At 39.1% G+C, this 17,207-nt stretch overlaps 1 protein-coding gene across 9 annotated transcripts in view; it reads right to left on the reverse strand.

Moving 5' to 3' along the window:
- Positions 1 to 17,207, reverse strand: part of unm_hu7910 (un-named hu7910) — a 61,947-nt gene that overhangs the window by 14,773 nt on the left and 29,967 nt on the right. For 4 of the 9 annotated variants that reach the window (XM_049564619.1, XM_049564620.1, XM_049564621.1 and 1 more), the window contains one exon: positions 9,671 to 14,533. In XM_049564619.1, the coding sequence (XP_049420576.1) occupies positions 12,636 to 14,533 (1,898 nt within the window). In that variant the 3' untranslated portion in view covers positions 9,671 to 12,635. Of the gene's footprint in view, positions 1 to 570; positions 604 to 691; positions 722 to 2,968; positions 3,014 to 3,323; positions 3,360 to 4,218; positions 4,264 to 4,938; positions 5,044 to 7,204; positions 7,259 to 9,670; positions 14,534 to 17,207 lie in introns of those variants that run through there. The other 5 variants (XM_049564625.1, XM_049564622.1, XM_049564623.1 and 2 more) reach the window with 2 other exon arrangements.

Below are 17,207 nucleotides of genomic sequence, written 5' to 3' on the forward strand. Positions count from 1 at the left end.
CTATAGAGCCAGTGATTGATTTGTCCATTCTGGGCTACTGTAGAAACATGACGGTGCAACAAGGTGATCCCTGTGGGCAAGGATCTGCTCCCTGTGTAAATGGACCTGCATTTGTATAGCACCCTTCAAAAGGCTTTCAAAGTCACTCAAAGTGCTTTTTACACTACGCGTCACATTCACCCATTCACACACACATTCATACACTGGTGGTCAAGGCTACCATACAAGGTGCCGCCTGCTACTCAGTTTTTAACACACTCACACACCGATGGAACAGCCACCAGGAGCAATTTGGGGTTCAGCATCTTGCTCAAGGATACTTTGAGATGCAGACTGGAGGAGCCGGGTATCGAACCGCTGATTGTCCACCGATTGGTGGACAACCCGCTCTACCTCTGAGCCACAGCCGCTATGTAGATATTAATGACTCATTCTAGGGTAATGAAGCACAACGATTATAATTTTCAGGTGATTATATACTTAACATACTTATATTCCATTTTTGCCAATATATCACCCTAAATCCTACACCTGGACCTTTAATAAATCACATCCTGTTCAATATCTCACCTCCAGTTGTGTCGATGGTTTCAGCTTGATCCTCTAAAATAAAGAGATAAAAAAGCTTGAGCAAATGATTTTGAAAATTACAAACTTTTAGTAAAAGCAGAGGATAAAGGAAGAGACTAACCATAAGGATGCTGGCTGTCTCGAGGATCATCTGCAACAGACATGTAGATGTACAAGTAATGGTGTGAGTACTTTTACTTTAAGTACTTCAACTACATTTAGCCTATAATACCTTGTAGGGATGGGCATGATGATAAGTAATTTCCATATTCATGAACTTGTACACAAAAGAAAACAAACTAGAATTATAGCTGCTATGCAGCGATGGGTTGGGTTCGGGCATTTTTAGGCAATTCTGAGCAACCTCTGGAACCTAAGACGGTCATCTACCGCTCTGAGCTAATTGGCAAGTAGCAACTCAACAGTGGCTTCACAAACTGAGTAAGCCATTCACTGTTGTGAAGGAAAGCAGCTATCTGTGCATGGAAAGGCAGATTTGAAAGCACTGTAAAAAATTCAGTTATTAAGACAAAAAAATGAAAATACACATATTGCATCTAGACAGTATGGAGATGTTGGTAATTTGTTTGTAACAATGATTGATTTGCTCCATAAGTGAAAAACTGATGTTTCAAATTGCCATTTTTACATTGACTCCAATTGTTCACATTAGAGCAAAATTCAAAATGCTGTCAAAAATTCAGTTTTTGAGATAAACTTCTGAAATTTGCCACACATCATCTACCATGACTCTAGAATTTTGTCATTTTTTCATGAACATTGAAGATTTGTTTAGCAAGAATTTGCATGTTTATGTTTACAGTACTGTTTACAGTCAAACATTTTGATGCACTGTAGGCTCAATTTTGATAAATCAAAAATCTGAGAAATGTAGTTTGTGTAGGACAGTCTAAAGATGCTCTGTAGCAAGTTTGGTGTCAATTGAGCAAAAATTGTGGGAGGAGATAGGTTTAAGAAGTTTTACAGTTTTTGAAAAAAACAGAGTGATGAACTTCATAATTTTTAATAGGTTTAAATGTACCAAAATTTCTTCAGTGTTGGGGCTACAGTTTATTGAAAGCTGTGAAGTTGTAGCAGGTATGGTTGATTTGTTATGAATTTTCAAAGTTTTGAACTTTAGACGCTTGCTGTAGCGCCACCATCAGGACTATTGGCTTGAGTTTACAGCTGAGGATATCTGGCATGAGACTGGACCTTTGTGCAAAGTTTGGTGAGTTTTCACCCATGGGAAGTATGATTTCCTCGGAAGAAGAAGAAGAAGAATACCTAGGATTACAATAGTGTCCTGGCAGCTTAGCTACCCGGACCCTAACGACAGCTAACAATGTCTAACGCTGTGTTCAATTCACAACATTAAATTTACCATCATGTATTAGGTTATAACAAAGCTACCGATAGTTCTGCCAGTATTAGATAACTAATGTTACTTACCCATAACAGAAACTAATGCGCAAATATCAGCTTGTATCAGACGTATCTTGCTATAACGCCGCATTACGGTGTATTGACGTCTGCAGGGGAGAGAGGGAGAGAGAGAGAGATACGAAGATTTCCTGATAATTTTTTGTATGATAGGTGCTTGTGTGGGAACTGCCAGCCCATGTCCTCAGCTGTGTAGAGTATGTGCTGCAGGGAGGTGGATGCCTTCTGGGCTCTGGTGGAGAATCTGACCCCCAGACCAGACATAACATGCCTCACACTGCCCATCAACCCTCACGCCGCCCGCTCCCGTCTCAAACATGGAGGAACATAATCCTCCTGTCCAAAATGAGCGCTGCACACGACCGTGTTTATGGTCACAGATGAAGCTGAAACAAAGCAAAACTAACTCCACTCCTTTTTCTGTCCGGAAAACAGTGGACTCCATGTCCTGACAGACTCGAGTTTGTGCAACCTGCACGAACACAATAATTCGGCATAATCACAAACAGTGAAATGCACTGTTAACAGCCGAAAAAATACTAACTCACAAGTTTACTACTGCTCAGACTCACTACCACCTACTAATGCGCATCCGACAGAGGCAGGGTCAAGGACGCAGAGTCCCTCTCGTGACGTAGTATCAGGCGATGTTGAAAAAAAAAAAAGAAGCGTTTTTAGAAGAGGAGCTAAAAAGAGCCACTTTTTCCTCTGAATTTGTGCCCTTATGTCATGTAAACCATAATAAATTCTGAATTAACTTCTCATATGGTAATTTTCAGACAAGGTTATGTCTATATTTTTTTAAAAAATTTAACTGCACTTTAAGTAAGTATCTGAATACAGGACTTTGACATGTAGTGGGTTATTTTCACAGTGCGGTAATAGTACTATTACTGCAGTAAATGATCTGAATACTTCCAATACTGGAAAATAGTGAAGACTGAGTTTGACTGACCTGGCACAAAGTCATCTTCTACGTATGGCGGGAGAGGGACGGCAGCTGAAGATACAAAAACACACAGGTTAAAGCGCACACTCTCTCTCTCTCTCTCTCACACACACACACACACACACACACATACATACATACATACAGACACAGACAGACACAGACACAAACACACGCAAATATACAGTGATGTAATGAGTAATAATTAGTCCTGTAGCAGATGAACACGAAGTTAGAGAAAAGAGTCAGGTGATGTTTAAGACTCAAAGTGAAGCTGAGACTGAAAAGTCGATGATTCAACATGCAGACATCCAAACACGGTGTGCACAACAACAGCCACTACACTAACTGCAGGACCAACCTTGGATATCAGACTCCACATCATGAGATCTAGAGACTGGATCAGACACAGATAGGTAATAATAATGTTACCTTTGTGACATCATGTCAGCTGATCACAGTGAAGGCAAGCAGCAGGTAATGTGTGCATTCAGGCAAAGTGTTAAGCGTCAATTATAGACCGGTGCCATAAAAATAAGTGTCTGCTATATCAACAATATGGCCTTTAGTATGTGGACGCCTAAACATCTAAAAGTCTCTATTCTTTTGGTGTGAGTCCTGGTGTGAGACTTTGGTGGATAACAATAAACAACGTGAGAGAGAATAAATAAATAGAATCTTAAATTTAAAATAGAAATTTCTGTCACAGTGGGTTACATTAACGCACATATTTTGAGCTAACCTGTCTGTGCATTTTAAATTTCTCTGTACTTACATACTGCAAACCTTTGCACATGCCTTGGACAACTTTTTACACATTCCTGCACAAAACTGTACAGCTTGTCTTTGTAAAAACAGTTTTTTTCTTACATATATTTATTGACAATTTATGGAGAATGAAAACTCACTCAAACCGATTATGGCAAATAAATTTGATGCTGTTTTTTCAAATCAAAATCAGAAGCAAAATTACGGGACCAAGACCAACCCAGGAGCACAGACTCAAACCAAAAATACACTTAAGTATTTGGACACAAGGTGTCCACATAGTTTTGGCCATATGGTGTACCTGATAATACAGAACAAGCAAATAATTTGAAGCACAACCAGGAGGAAAAAGTAGCATTCAAACATTACAGCCGCTCACACAGCATCTAAATATAAACAGTTTAGCTGCTGCTCTTCTGCTTCATTAGTTAGTGTGAAGTATCTTTGATTTTCACTCATTATTGGTAGTCATGTGACAAACTACCTACCTTCATCATCATCGTTGTGGACAGGCAACGGGCCACTCTCTGAAACTGACAAACAGACAGTTTAAATTCAAGCAGTACCTATAGTGAACACTGGTCTGTTTAAAATAAAAGAAGGTGACAAAGTAGATGATATTAATTTCAAATAAAATTTAGTTTTTCTTCCCACAATATCACTCTAAGATCACCTAGAGCTGAAACTAAAAAATAAAATTTAAACACAGTTCTTGATTATCAATAATCTAAATATTATTGTATCATTAAGCAGACTTTCTAGGCCAGTAGCTTTCAAGGTAAACACTGATTTGATTATAGTCAATAAACACATATAAATACAGAAAAATAATAATAATAATAATAATACATAAACAAATGTAAAATTAAATATGTTAATAAATAAAGTATAAATCAATACATAAATAGATAGAATGAATAAATAAAATACATAAATAAATGTATAAATAAATACAGAAAAATAAATCAATACATACATAAATGAATAAATAATAATAATTATTTTACCATGAAGCAGACTTTGACTCTCAATGTAAACAGTGACAGTAATATAAACAAATGAATGTGGGCAGGAATAACTGATATTAAATAGACAGGGTCAATTAATCAGTTCTGATTCAATTAAAAATTACTGCTGAGTTGTTGTTGTTTTTTTTCACTTAAATTATGTAATTAGTATATATACTAAAATATATACACCAAACACACCTGTCTCCTCGGCTGGTGTTTTGGATGACATGGCCTCTTTTGGCTCCACCCCCTGTGGCTCTGCAGCTCGCTGAGTGGCTGCTTCAGTCAAACGTTCACTGGTTTCTTTGGTTTTTAAACCAAAAAAGACAGGGGACCCCATGCATACAAAATATAAACATAATATTTTAATTAAAAATATTTGAACTTTAAATTTGCATTGCTCATAACTTGTAATAGTTGTTAATCACAGCACTGTACAGTGTCCTTCAGTTTTAATAAGCAGGCTTGTGACATTTGGCTCTAACTAATGATTGTTGGAATTTTATCAATTGATCTCTCGATAGTTTTAGTATAAACTGCCTAACTTTCTTGTCTATATAATGTCTTGAAATATAGAAAATTATATGTCAATGTCATAATGTCCCAGTTAATTTCCTAAAATTAAGTTTTAAAGAACAGACTTAATTAATGTTTGCTTGATGAATTATCTGAGGAATAAATCTTGGTTGCTGTTGGCTGAAGTGGTTTAAATGGGTCATTCATTATTTGTTGGTTCTATTGGTCTCAGTGGTTAGACCAGCAGCTCCACCCCCATCAGTGAGTTAGAGTTTGTCTAAGGCCATGTTTACACGAAAAGGATCCACTGAAAACACAATCGTTTCTCATTTTCTTTTTGAAAAACGTTCTGCGTTTAGACGACAACGTTTTGATAACAATCGCCAACAAAAAGAAAATGACCATAAACGCTGCAGTATACATGCCAGGCCAGTAGTTTGCGGTGTGTCACTTGCGCTTCCTTCTAGAGAGCGGCGATGTATAAACAAACAAAATAGCAACCGCACAAACGTTTGTCTGGACGGACGGTTTCTACAGTTAATCTACACTATGATGGGGAAGCGTTGATAAATTCAACAGGGTGAGCAGCACAAGCAGAGCTCGGGAGTCCGCCATTGTTGTTGTGATGGTCGACTTTCTCACGCATGCCTAGTGACTGGAACCGTAATGCGCGTGTGCAAAAAGTCTCCGTTTTCAGAGGAACTGCATATTGCAAGTTTACATGACAACGGAGACGCTGCCATTTCCAAAAAATTGCACTCTGGAACCCGTTTTCAAAACGTTGCGTTTTCAGGCACCCAAAACGCCTCTGTCGTGTAAACGATGGGCCAAAACGCAACTAAAGTTTACCATTTTCAGTTGAAATCTTGTCGTATAAACGGGACCTAAGAAGCAGGTTCTTTAGTATAAAATACACTACATTAATACATTTCATGTGCCAACAGACAGTGGTGAGAGAAGTGCTCAGATGTAGCAATATGACAGTGCAGCAATACAAGAAAGATTCTTGCATCTTAGTTCACATTTTATTCAAGTATGTGTTTTTTTTTTATTTACTTAGTTCCGATTGATTTTATGTGACTGTTGCCTTGTGTGTGTCAACCTTGTTGTTGTCATTGTTGTTTTTATTGCTACTGTGGCAGAATCAATTGCCCCTCAGGGACAAATAAAGGTCTTGAATCTTGAATCTTAAGTAACAGTACAAAAGTTTTAGCATTAATGTTTACTTAAAGGACTAGTGTATAAGACTTGAAGAGATTTAGTGGCATCTAGAGATGAGGACTGCAGATAACAACCAGCTAAAACTTCTCCCACATAGAATTCCTTCAGTGTTCATCTTTCAGAAGGTTTTTACTGGGAGCTGAATTATCCACAGACATCTCTTCCTCTCCAAAACAAACCAACCAGGTGATTTTAAACCAGTAAAAACACCAAACATTTAATTTTTTAGACGCTTCTCGTCACCAAGGGGCTTTGAACTATGGTGGCTGACGTGAAAACCAGAAGTGGAAAGTAGCTGAAAATGGAAATAATCAAGTAAAGTACAAGTACCTTTAAATCTGACAGTACTTGAGTAAATGTACTTAGTTCCTTTCCACAACTGCTAACAGACAGTTGGTTGTAAGTGTGGAAGTGAAGCAAGGTGGAGCTGATTAAGATTCAGTGTGTCTGTGTGAGGCTGCTTTGTTGGTCTGACGCAGATCTGGGATCACAGTTCCTTTCAACAGCGGCCAGGTGAGGCAAACATGCCCTCAGGGCTGAACTCACAGATGGGAATGAGGTGAAACACTGACGGGGCGGTTTTCTCGGGTATCAGGTCAGTGTCAGCTTGTTTGTCTGAGACAACAGACTGCAGACTCAGGGGACTGCTGTCACTGTGTGTGTGTGTGTGTGTGTGTGTGTGTGTGTGTGTGTGTGTGTGTGTGTGTGTGAGAGAGAGAGTCCTCACTTGTTTTCTCCTCAGGTGAATCTCCGTCATGCCTTCTCTCTGCCACCTTCAGCCCTGTTCAGTGGTTCAAGTTAAAAAATCAGACACATTGGCACATGTACACAAAGACCTTCTTTTCAGAGTTTCTTCACCAACAGTATGTCCTTAATTTGGGATACATAGCTAAATAAAAACCAAAATAAATAAATGCTCAGTACATTAGCATTAAATACATAACTTTTCCTCATACACTTAATCAAAAACAAGTGACCAAGCAGTTGCTGGGACGAGAACTTAAAGGTGACAGAGAGTGAGCCCTAGACCGTACATAAAGACAGATAATGTGTCTCCACTCTCCAAAATATCCCAGATACTGCTGCCACTATCTTGTGATGGTGGTGTCATTTGAAGCCAGCCAGAGTCTGCGCAGTAGTGAAATTCAGCAGTATCAAGTTCCCGCCCATACACCCATCTGACCAAGTGTGAGCAGTGCCAGGGTTTCCCACAAATTCATATTTTTGTGGCAGCCCGCCATAACATCTGCCTCCACAAATAGAGTTGGGTTGACTTCCCATTAAACCCTTAAAGGAATACTCCAACGATTTGGGAGTTATGCCCTTTCCTATTATTTTCATAGTAAGACAACATGATTGATATCTTTTTTGTGTCTGTACGTCTAGTGGCTGGGTCTCAGCGGTTAGCATTGCAGCTTAGCTTAGCGAATACAATTGAAGTCTATAGCGGGTCAGTAGCCTGCTCGTTAAAAGTGAACAAACGTTGCAGAAACCCTGAAGCTGGCATTTCTGCACATGCATTTACAATAAACATGTTTAAACATTAATTTGAAAAACAAGAGTCCTTTTTAGTCGTTTTAGAAGAAGTTTGATCCACGGAAGTATAGTGTGTTTACATCCTGCGCGGAGGGATACACCGGTGAGCAACAGCTACAGCTGGCTTTGGGACAGGTACGCTAGGTCACTCAGTAAAAGCAAACAAAGAGACGAAAATGTGCCTTATAAAGTGATATTACTCACTCGCCTGAAAGCTATTGAGTTTAGAATAAATGTGTTAAAATGTATTTATTTTCTCCTAGTCCTTATTTTAAATAGGTTATAAAAAAAATGATGGATAATTATCCTTATCGATCAATATGAACCAGCTATATTGTGATATACTTTTCAACCATATCGCCCAAGCGAGCACACAAATTGGCACAGACAGCTGTCAATCACAAGCCATCACTACATAGAACACACACTTAGACTAACCCCCCCACACACCCACACACAACCCGCGCACTACTTATTTTATATTGTGTTATATATTGCCTCATGTTACACAACAATCCTGTTGCATAAATGTTGTTTGCTATGCAAACACAACTTATCTGTATTTCTTGTCTGCACCTTAGAAGTAGCCCCCGCAATTTTGTTGTATACGTAGCATCCTTTTGTTCCAGTGCAATGACAATAAAGGCTTTCTATACTACTCTATTCTACAACATCAACATCTTTTTCTTTTTTTTTTGGCATCAAATAACTAATTAAACCCAACTTATCAGAAAAATGAGCACTTGAACAAACATCACCCTGACAAGAACTATCCAAAATGACAAAAACATCTTTAAGATGTTCTTCAGCCTTTTAGTTTGACCCATGTCACATCTGCTAACATAGAGGGGCGGGGTTTATGACCTATACTGCAGCCAGCCACCAGGGGTTATGTTTTGGCTTCACTTTTTAGGAGCTGTCACGTCGTCCATCTTTATATAGTTTATGGAATGTACACAAGAAAAGCCAAGACTTCATAAAAAGTAGATTTCTGGAATAATACTTAGGCTTTGAAACATTTGACCTAATATAACCTAATTCTAAAGACAGAATCAATACAAGAAAGTTCTACTCTTAAGATTCACCTTAAATATATTTTTAGCTTTTAAAACCTCAAGTACCAAACTTAGACAATGTTAGTGTCATTTTTCACTGAAGTAAAGAGCTGATGACGCACAACATTTTTTAAACCGACACCAAGTCTATGTGTATTGGTTTAATCAAGAAGACATAAAAACAGCATGTGAAGGAAAATTACCATATGCAGAAATGATTCATTACTGTTGCTGGTTTACAGTGAAGTGTAACAGTGCCTTCAAGAAAACAGTAGGTGTTCTAAATAAACCAATTCATCAACCCAACATTCAGATTTCATGTTTAGGGAGGAGAAGGAGGTCAGGAGTTACAGCAGCCCGATAATATCTCTCTGGAAGGAAACAAGACTCGACAAGACGAAAACACAGAGTAAACAGAGGAGGAAGCTGTGGTGGAAGGAGATAGCATTGAACAGAGAACGGAGGATGTGATATTAATTACTCATTTTTAACGCTTTAAAAGGGAGTTTGCATGCTGGGCTGCAACAGATTAACATGTCCCCTCTCTACAAGTAGGGCAACTTTCATTTAATTACACCAAGAAAAAGGACAGACCATGTAACTCAATTTGAAAACCAAGATTTATTTATCAAAGTTTTTCTCACATTTTGAAGAAAAGGCATGATTATTTTAGAGTTGGTTCAATCAGGCCCTGTGCTCAAGGCATGAGGCTGCACAAAGCAAAAGATAAATTGATGAAACTGCTGCTATCAAGTAAATTGATTTAGTATTCAGTTTTCTGAGAGCCAATGGCTGCAGTCAAAAAGTTATCTGAAAAGTCACTACATGCCTCCACTGTATATATTACTTATTACAGGTTTAGTAGATGTTATAACTGCATTTGGCCTTGAAATCAGCATCCTTAACCAAGCTTTTCTTTTTACAAGTTGCACTACAATACTCACATTAAAGTGGAATCAGACTTTTTTTTTGCTTTAACTTATCATTATCCTGTTGGGAGTTCTTCTACAAAAGCTCATAACCTCAGTAGCTTACTAACATGAACCTCCAAGAAAAACTAGCATCTGGAAAAGATCAGAGCCAAAAACCAAGGAGCCAAGAAACGATCATATCTGACAAAAACATGAGTTAAAGATAGAAAAAACCCCATGAAAACACAATGAAACAAATTAAATTCTCAAGTATAACTCTAAGTTAATCCTTTAAGTGGGTTCTTAAAATTGAACCCTTCAGTGATTCCATTAATCCTTTTCAACACTGACAAGGTTTTAAATTACACCAGACTCAAACCTACTTGAATACAGTGTCTGAACACATCTACGGTATCTGTGTCATGTAAGACGACACCTTCACCAAACTATTACCCTAAATACAATATTACATGCCACAGACTGATGGAAAATCTGTCAGAAAAAGGGTGCTTTGAACAGTCAGTGTTTTTAAATAGCAAGTATTTTAAATAATGAGTAGGCCTATTTGATGTTTAGCTTAATATTTTTTTGTTTTCCTTCAAAGTTAAATCTGACTGTTTCCAGTAGAGTGCACCATATGGCAAATTTTATTAATCAGTATTTTCTTCACTAAATGATTTTATCAGATCTGAATTAGGATGCAAACATAAGGCTCTGAACTTTTTGTGAAAAATTCAAATTGATGCTGGCATCATGAGATAAGAAGACTCAGATTTATATGTTTTCTTCACCAAAATAAAACTCATAACTTAAAACATAATCTACAGTAACATCAAACCAACATGCAAACTGAAGCAAGACGTTTCCAAAAGACAGTTTGAAATTAATATTACACATTTTCTTTTTTGCCCCCTTTACATACCCACCATGTTTAGGATTTTCAAGATTTCTTCACAAAATTTTAATACCACAAACTACAAAATGGTCAATTTGGAAAAGAAGGGAAAAAAAACACCCTTAAAAGACTGCAGCAGATGAATATAAGAACAATCACCAGAATGTCACCACTGATATGAATGGCAGGTTCGTATCACAGTATACCATTATTTGACTTCTTTTAGAGTATTTACTTAAAGGAACAGTGTGTAAGATTTAGGGGGATTTAGTGCCATCTAGTGGCAAGGACTACAGATTGCAACCAGCTAAAACTTTTCCTGGTTAGAATTCCTTCAGTTTTCAATGTTCAGGATTTAAAAAATTCAGGGAACTGAATTTTCCACAGAGGTCTCTTCCTCTCCAAAACAAACAGACCAGGTGATTCAGTAAAAACCCTGAAAAAAGAGGCATAATGTTACAAATCAGTGCTTTCTGATGTTGACTGGCATATCAGGGACGGACGTTACCCCAGTACCTGCTAATTTATGCTCACCTTTTTTGTTTGATACCTTAAAATCCAGATGTTTAGGAGGTTAATTATCCATAGAGGTTCCTTCAAGGGTTTATGTTAGTCTTTGCCGGTATCACGTGAAGTTGTCCGGCACACAAAGGCCAAAATGTCCGGAGGGATATTTGCCAAATAAATAAATACCTTCATCAATAGCATATTAAATAGCCTAACATTGCTGACCTATAATGTATGCTGCCAAGACAACTTAAATATAAACCTATATTATGCAGACCAGATTCTAGGATTTTCAATACGAATTGAGCTATTTCGCCACCAGCAGTACAGAGTGTGTCCCTGCCTCTTCAGAGCATACGCCACATCCATGGGAGTCACGGTCCTACTCTTAGCATTCTTGGTGTAGTTAGGTGATGGCATCATGGGTCAAGTTCTTCAGGAAGACCTTCAACACACTGTTGGTCTCCTTGTAGAAAAGGCCTGAGATAAGCTCCACTCCACCACGGTGAGTCGGACAGCCAGATTGCAACCTTCATGATTTATGGTGATGCTTGTGGCACCCAGTCCTTTTCCTCCTTTGCCTCTGCCGCTGAACTTCTGATTAGTTAGTCATTCTGTTCAACAGATGGCTTCTTCATTTGGCTTATTTTCAAGTTATTTAATTAAGTGCTTTCTTGTTGTTTAAATTCATAGCCGATTATACAGCTATTTAAATCATATGCCCAGTAGTTGTTTCATGTGGCCAGAATTCTAGAATATTAAAAGCCATATTGACCATAAAAGAAGTATGCTCTAACCCTGGTTTCCTCCTCTCCAAAACAAACAGACTTGGTGATTTAAACTGGTAAAACTCTGAATTAAGCAGTTTCATATTGACGAAAAATCAGTGTTCTTCCGGAAATTCTTGTTTTCAGGTGATTATGCACTAAAAAAAAACATACCTGTTATATTTCTACCAATATATCCCCCTACATCCTAAACACTGGACCTTTAATAGGAAATATTTTCATGTGATCAAAGAAAGAAAAATTGTGATGTCATGCTTTTGGGATAACAGCAAATGTCCTGTTCTCTAAAATTTCTTTATTGTCCTTACTCTGTAAAATGTGGATTCACCAGCTCCGTCATGGAGAGGGATTAAAGTTGAAGTATTTTCCACATTATTTTTCATGCCCCTTGTCTATGCTTCCTTTCAGCCTGCAGCCAATCAGAGCTTCAGCACCATTTACAAGATAGTTACTTAGATCCAGGGTGTCATTTTTTCTTCCCGCCCACAGCCATCTTCTCCTCCACCACACTTTTCTCCCTCCTGACTGCTGACACACTTCCTCTGTCACTTCTATCCTCCGCTGCTGGAACTTTCGGCTGGGAAGCATTTGGTTTCCTCTCGAGGAGCTCCTGTTTCTTCACTTCTACCTTTGCCAGCCTCTCTGCCTCCATCTTGTCCCGAGCAGCCTTTTCTCTGGCGAGCCTCTGCCTCTCCATCAGCTCAGCTCTCTCACGCTCCAACTTCTCCCTCGCTGCTCTCTCTTTTTCCATCCTTTCCTTCTCGAGTCTCACCTGTTCAATTCTCTCTTTCTCCCGGGTGATTCTTTGCCTCTCCATCCTCTCCCTCAGTTCTCTAGCTGCCCTCTCCTTTTCTGCTCTTTCTTTTTCTAGTCGCTCCTTCTCCTGAGCAATCCTTGCCCTTTCCCTGGCAATGTGTTCCATCTCCATCTTTTCCTTCTCTCTAGCTACTCCTTCTTTTTCCAGTCTTTCCTTTTCTGCTCTCTCTTTTTCCCTGGCGATTCTGTCTCTTTCCTTAGCAATACGTTCTCTCTCAAGTCTTTCTTTCTCTGCTCGTTCTATGGCTTTTCGTTCTTTCTCTTGCCTCTCCTTTTCGTCCCTCTCTCGCTCAATCCTCTCCTTCTCCCTTGCAATTCTTTCTCTTTCCTTGGCGATGCGTTCCCTCTCCAGCCTTTCTTTTTCTGCCCTTTCTCTGGCGATACGTTCTCTCTCTTGCCTTTCTTTTTCTGCCCTTTCTCTGGCGATACGCTCTCTCTCTAGCCTTTCTTTTTCTGCCCTTTCTCTGGCGATGCGCTCTCTCTCTAGCCTCTCTTTTTCTGCCCTTTCTCTGGCGATGCGCTCTTTCTCCTGCCTTTCTTTTTCTGCCCTTTCTCTGGCGATACGTTCTCTCTCTAGCCTCTCTTTTTCTGCCCTTTCTCTGGCAATGCGCTCTTTCTCCTGCCTTTCTTTTTCTGCCCTTTCTCTGGTGATACGCTCTCTCTCTAGCCTCTCTTTTTCTGCCCTTTCTCTGGCGATGCGCTCTTTCTCCTGCCTTTCTTTTTCTGCCCTTTCTCTGGCAATTCGCTCTCTCTCTAGCTTCTCTTTTTCTGCCCTTTCTCTGGCGATGCGCTCTCTCTCTAGCCGTTCTTTTTCTGCCCTTTCTCTGGCGATGCGCTCTTTCTCTAGCTTCTCTTTTTCTGCCCTTTCTCTGGCGATGCGTTCTTTTTCTTGCAGCTCCTTCTCTCTGGTGATCCGCTCTCTTTCCCTAGCAATGCGTTCCCCCTCCAGTCTTTCTTTTTCTGCTTTCTCTTTGGCAATCCTTTCTTTCTCAAGTTTCTCCTTCTCTGCCTTCTCTCTCTCCATCCTGTCCTTTTCTCTGGCTATTCTTTCTCTTTCGATCCTTTCCTTTTCAGCCCTCTCTCTTTCCAGTCTCTCTTTCTCCTGTTGTTCCCTCTCTGCCTTCTCTTGTTCTCTGGCAAGGCGATCTCTCTCCATCTTTTCCCTCTCCACCCTCTCTTTCTCCTGTTGTTCCCTCTCCTCTTTGGCTGCCTTTTCTTTGGCCAATCTCTCCATCTCTTGTCTCTCCTTTTCTGCCCTCACTTGAGCCAGCCTCTCTTTCTCTGCTTTCTCCTGTGCTTCCCTCTCCATCCTTTCCTTCTCAGCCTTCTCCATCCTTTCCCTCTCCAACCTCAGCTGCTCTTGTGCAGTCTCCAGTGTCTTCATCTTCAGCGCCCAGGCCGTCTCCTTCTCATCCACTTCTTCAGCGAGGAAGGCCCTGATCTCTGCCAGAGCGATGCGAGCAATTCTCTTGGCTTCCATCTTCTCTTGGATCATCCTCAGCTCTTCCCTCAGAGCAGAGCGCAGCCGGGTGCCACTGACGGGATGGTCTGAGGTTTGGATTCAAGGTGGACTTTTAAACCGCAGTGTGAATTTCATCCACAAACATCAAACACGCAACTTATCGGCTTGTTATGTGACAACACAAAGCAAACAAGGAAGTGTTAGAAAAGGATGTGACATCATCACACAGTACATGCTAGTACATAATCTGTTCTATCATTCAAGGAGCTAAGCTGTACGATCATAAAACAAAAGTTATTAGAAACCAAATTAAAGATAGATTTGATGTCAAATGCACTTTTCATTTAAAGAAAGTACTACAATATTAAATAACTGTTGTTGTATAACATGATCTATTACTGGTATTTTCAAATTGTTTATTTTCTTGGAACACCTGCCGCCTGAGAGGTATTCAATTTTCAATGATATGAAACAAAGAAAAGCAGCAAATTCTCATATTTAAAGGTTGTGTATGTAACTGTATACATATATTGATCATTTTTATTGCCAATGTTAGAACAGGTTGTAACCAAACTTATAAACTAAGATCTTCCCTGTCTTTCTTGGTTTCCTACAAAAGCCTGTGGACTGTTTCTATGTAAAGGAACTGGGCCAGATTTTTCCCAGAAAATCTGAAGGATGTGACACTATGCCCACCCTGGGTCTTGCCACTCATCAGCTCAGCCACAGCGCTAACAGTGTGAAACTAGCTAACTTAAGCTCAGAAATGAAGTCTGCTAATGTCAACAACTGACTGGCACCCACCACAACACGGAGTCTACGCATGCTGTATTGTCATTATATACATTTTATACTGGCCCGGCAGAGATGGATCTTCACTTTGCATCCTAGACGCCCGAGCGCCTGGGGTCTGATCCTGGATGGCACTGTTGACCGCCCTAAGTCCCCAGCAGAGCAGCAAACTTCTGTTGCTACATATGGTTTACCGGCTGTGGCTGTGATGGCCACCAGCCCACTGTGAACCCCAAGGTTGGGGTTTGCAGCTGAATTTGAGTTGCTACAGTGGCTAAAGTCTGAGCTGCTGGGGAGCAAATTTGCATTTCCTAGGATAGCGATGGAATGACCTGCCCTACTCTCACTTTGACTGACCAGTACGTGTTGTCTCTGTTGGTTGGATTGATTAGGTTTAGGCAAGAGAACTGAGACTAGTTAGGGTAAAAATACCAGGTTAAGCCAATCAGAGGCCGAATAAAGCAGAAAAAGGCAGGCCTAGGAAAGGCAAATTCACTGCCAGGAGGTGAGGCAGAGCGTCAGCAGGCTGTGCTAGCAAGCTAATTCTTGTCTCATTTGTTTGATAAACAGAAAATTCATTAAATTCATTACCTCATATCATTCAGTGCCCCTCGGTGCTGAACAGAAGTGAAATATTTTGAAATTTTAACTGGCTAATGTTAGCTAACGTTAGCTTGCTTGCTAACGCGGACAGATTGCTATCTAGCTAAAGCAGCAAACTGTCTTGAGTGATTAACTGTGAAGATACTGTGAAAACAACTCCCTTTTATTTTCTTTATTTCTTTATTTTCTTTTCTTTTTCTAGTTATTTATCCAGTATCCACCGGCTCATTATACATTATCCCTTACTTACTTGATGAATGTGTAATCAATTATTAAAATTGTCATCCTTAACCTTTTCTGTCAATTGACTTAATTAATTAACAAACTTATCAATTTAAAAGTAGATGATAGGGGTGGGTAACAAGAATAATGTCACGGTATGTGTAACACTAGCATAGCTAGCACACTGCATATGAAACATAAAGTATATGTTCTGTATTAACTATTAACTTGCACTGACTCAGATCTGATACTGTACATACAGATCTATATTCAGCCAAACTAGCGTGATCACTACCTCTTTATAACCTGTTTATAATTTCATCAGCAACACTGTATATATTGTATACAGTACATTAGGGGTTTGGACCTTATTGTTATCTTAGACTATGATATTTGCACTCTTCCCTCTTTGTATTACAACTGCTGCACAGCAATTTTCCTTGGAATATATAAAGTTTTTATCTTATCTTATGTCATATACATTGTGATATAATTTTTTTTTTTTTTTTTAGGAAAATAAATTGAGAAACTGCTTACCAATTAAAATAATCAGACAGAGATCCCTGTTTTTGATTAATTCAGTAAAATAAATGGCTGACTAATCAATTTATTTAACTGATGCACTGATGCAAAATCATGTAAAAATCCAATGACAGTCCTTCTAATTGATCTAAAACAATAACCACAAAAATCTAATGTATTCAGAGATATTAAACTGATAGATACCATGGCATAAACAGCACTGTTTCATGGAATATATCATCATATCGCCTACCCCAATGACTTCATGGTTATTTGTGCACCTGCAAGGCAACTAATTTTAAAACTGCTCTTTCATTTTAAAACACAGCATACATATTTTGTTGTATTTTTTCTATTCTATATCTACTGTGTGGGGCAGGGTCCAGATTTAACACTAGCCACTAGCCAGCTGCTAGTAAGCAAGTGGCCAGTAACTTTGCTTCACTCACCAGTCAAAAAAACAATGGCAATCTATTGAGTGGCTGGTAAAGTTTGAACATTCGCTAGCCATTTGGCCGGTGAGCAAATTCCTCTTATGTGAAAACCTACTTGTGCAAAAAAAAAAAAAAAAACTGATTTGAATTCAACAACAAGATTTAATCTAAAACTTGTTCAACACAG

This window comes from Epinephelus fuscoguttatus, linkage group LG21 (assembly GCF_011397635.1).
Source record: "Epinephelus fuscoguttatus linkage group LG21, E.fuscoguttatus.final_Chr_v1".
Classification (NCBI taxonomy): Eukaryota; Metazoa; Chordata; class Actinopteri; order Perciformes; family Serranidae; genus Epinephelus; species Epinephelus fuscoguttatus.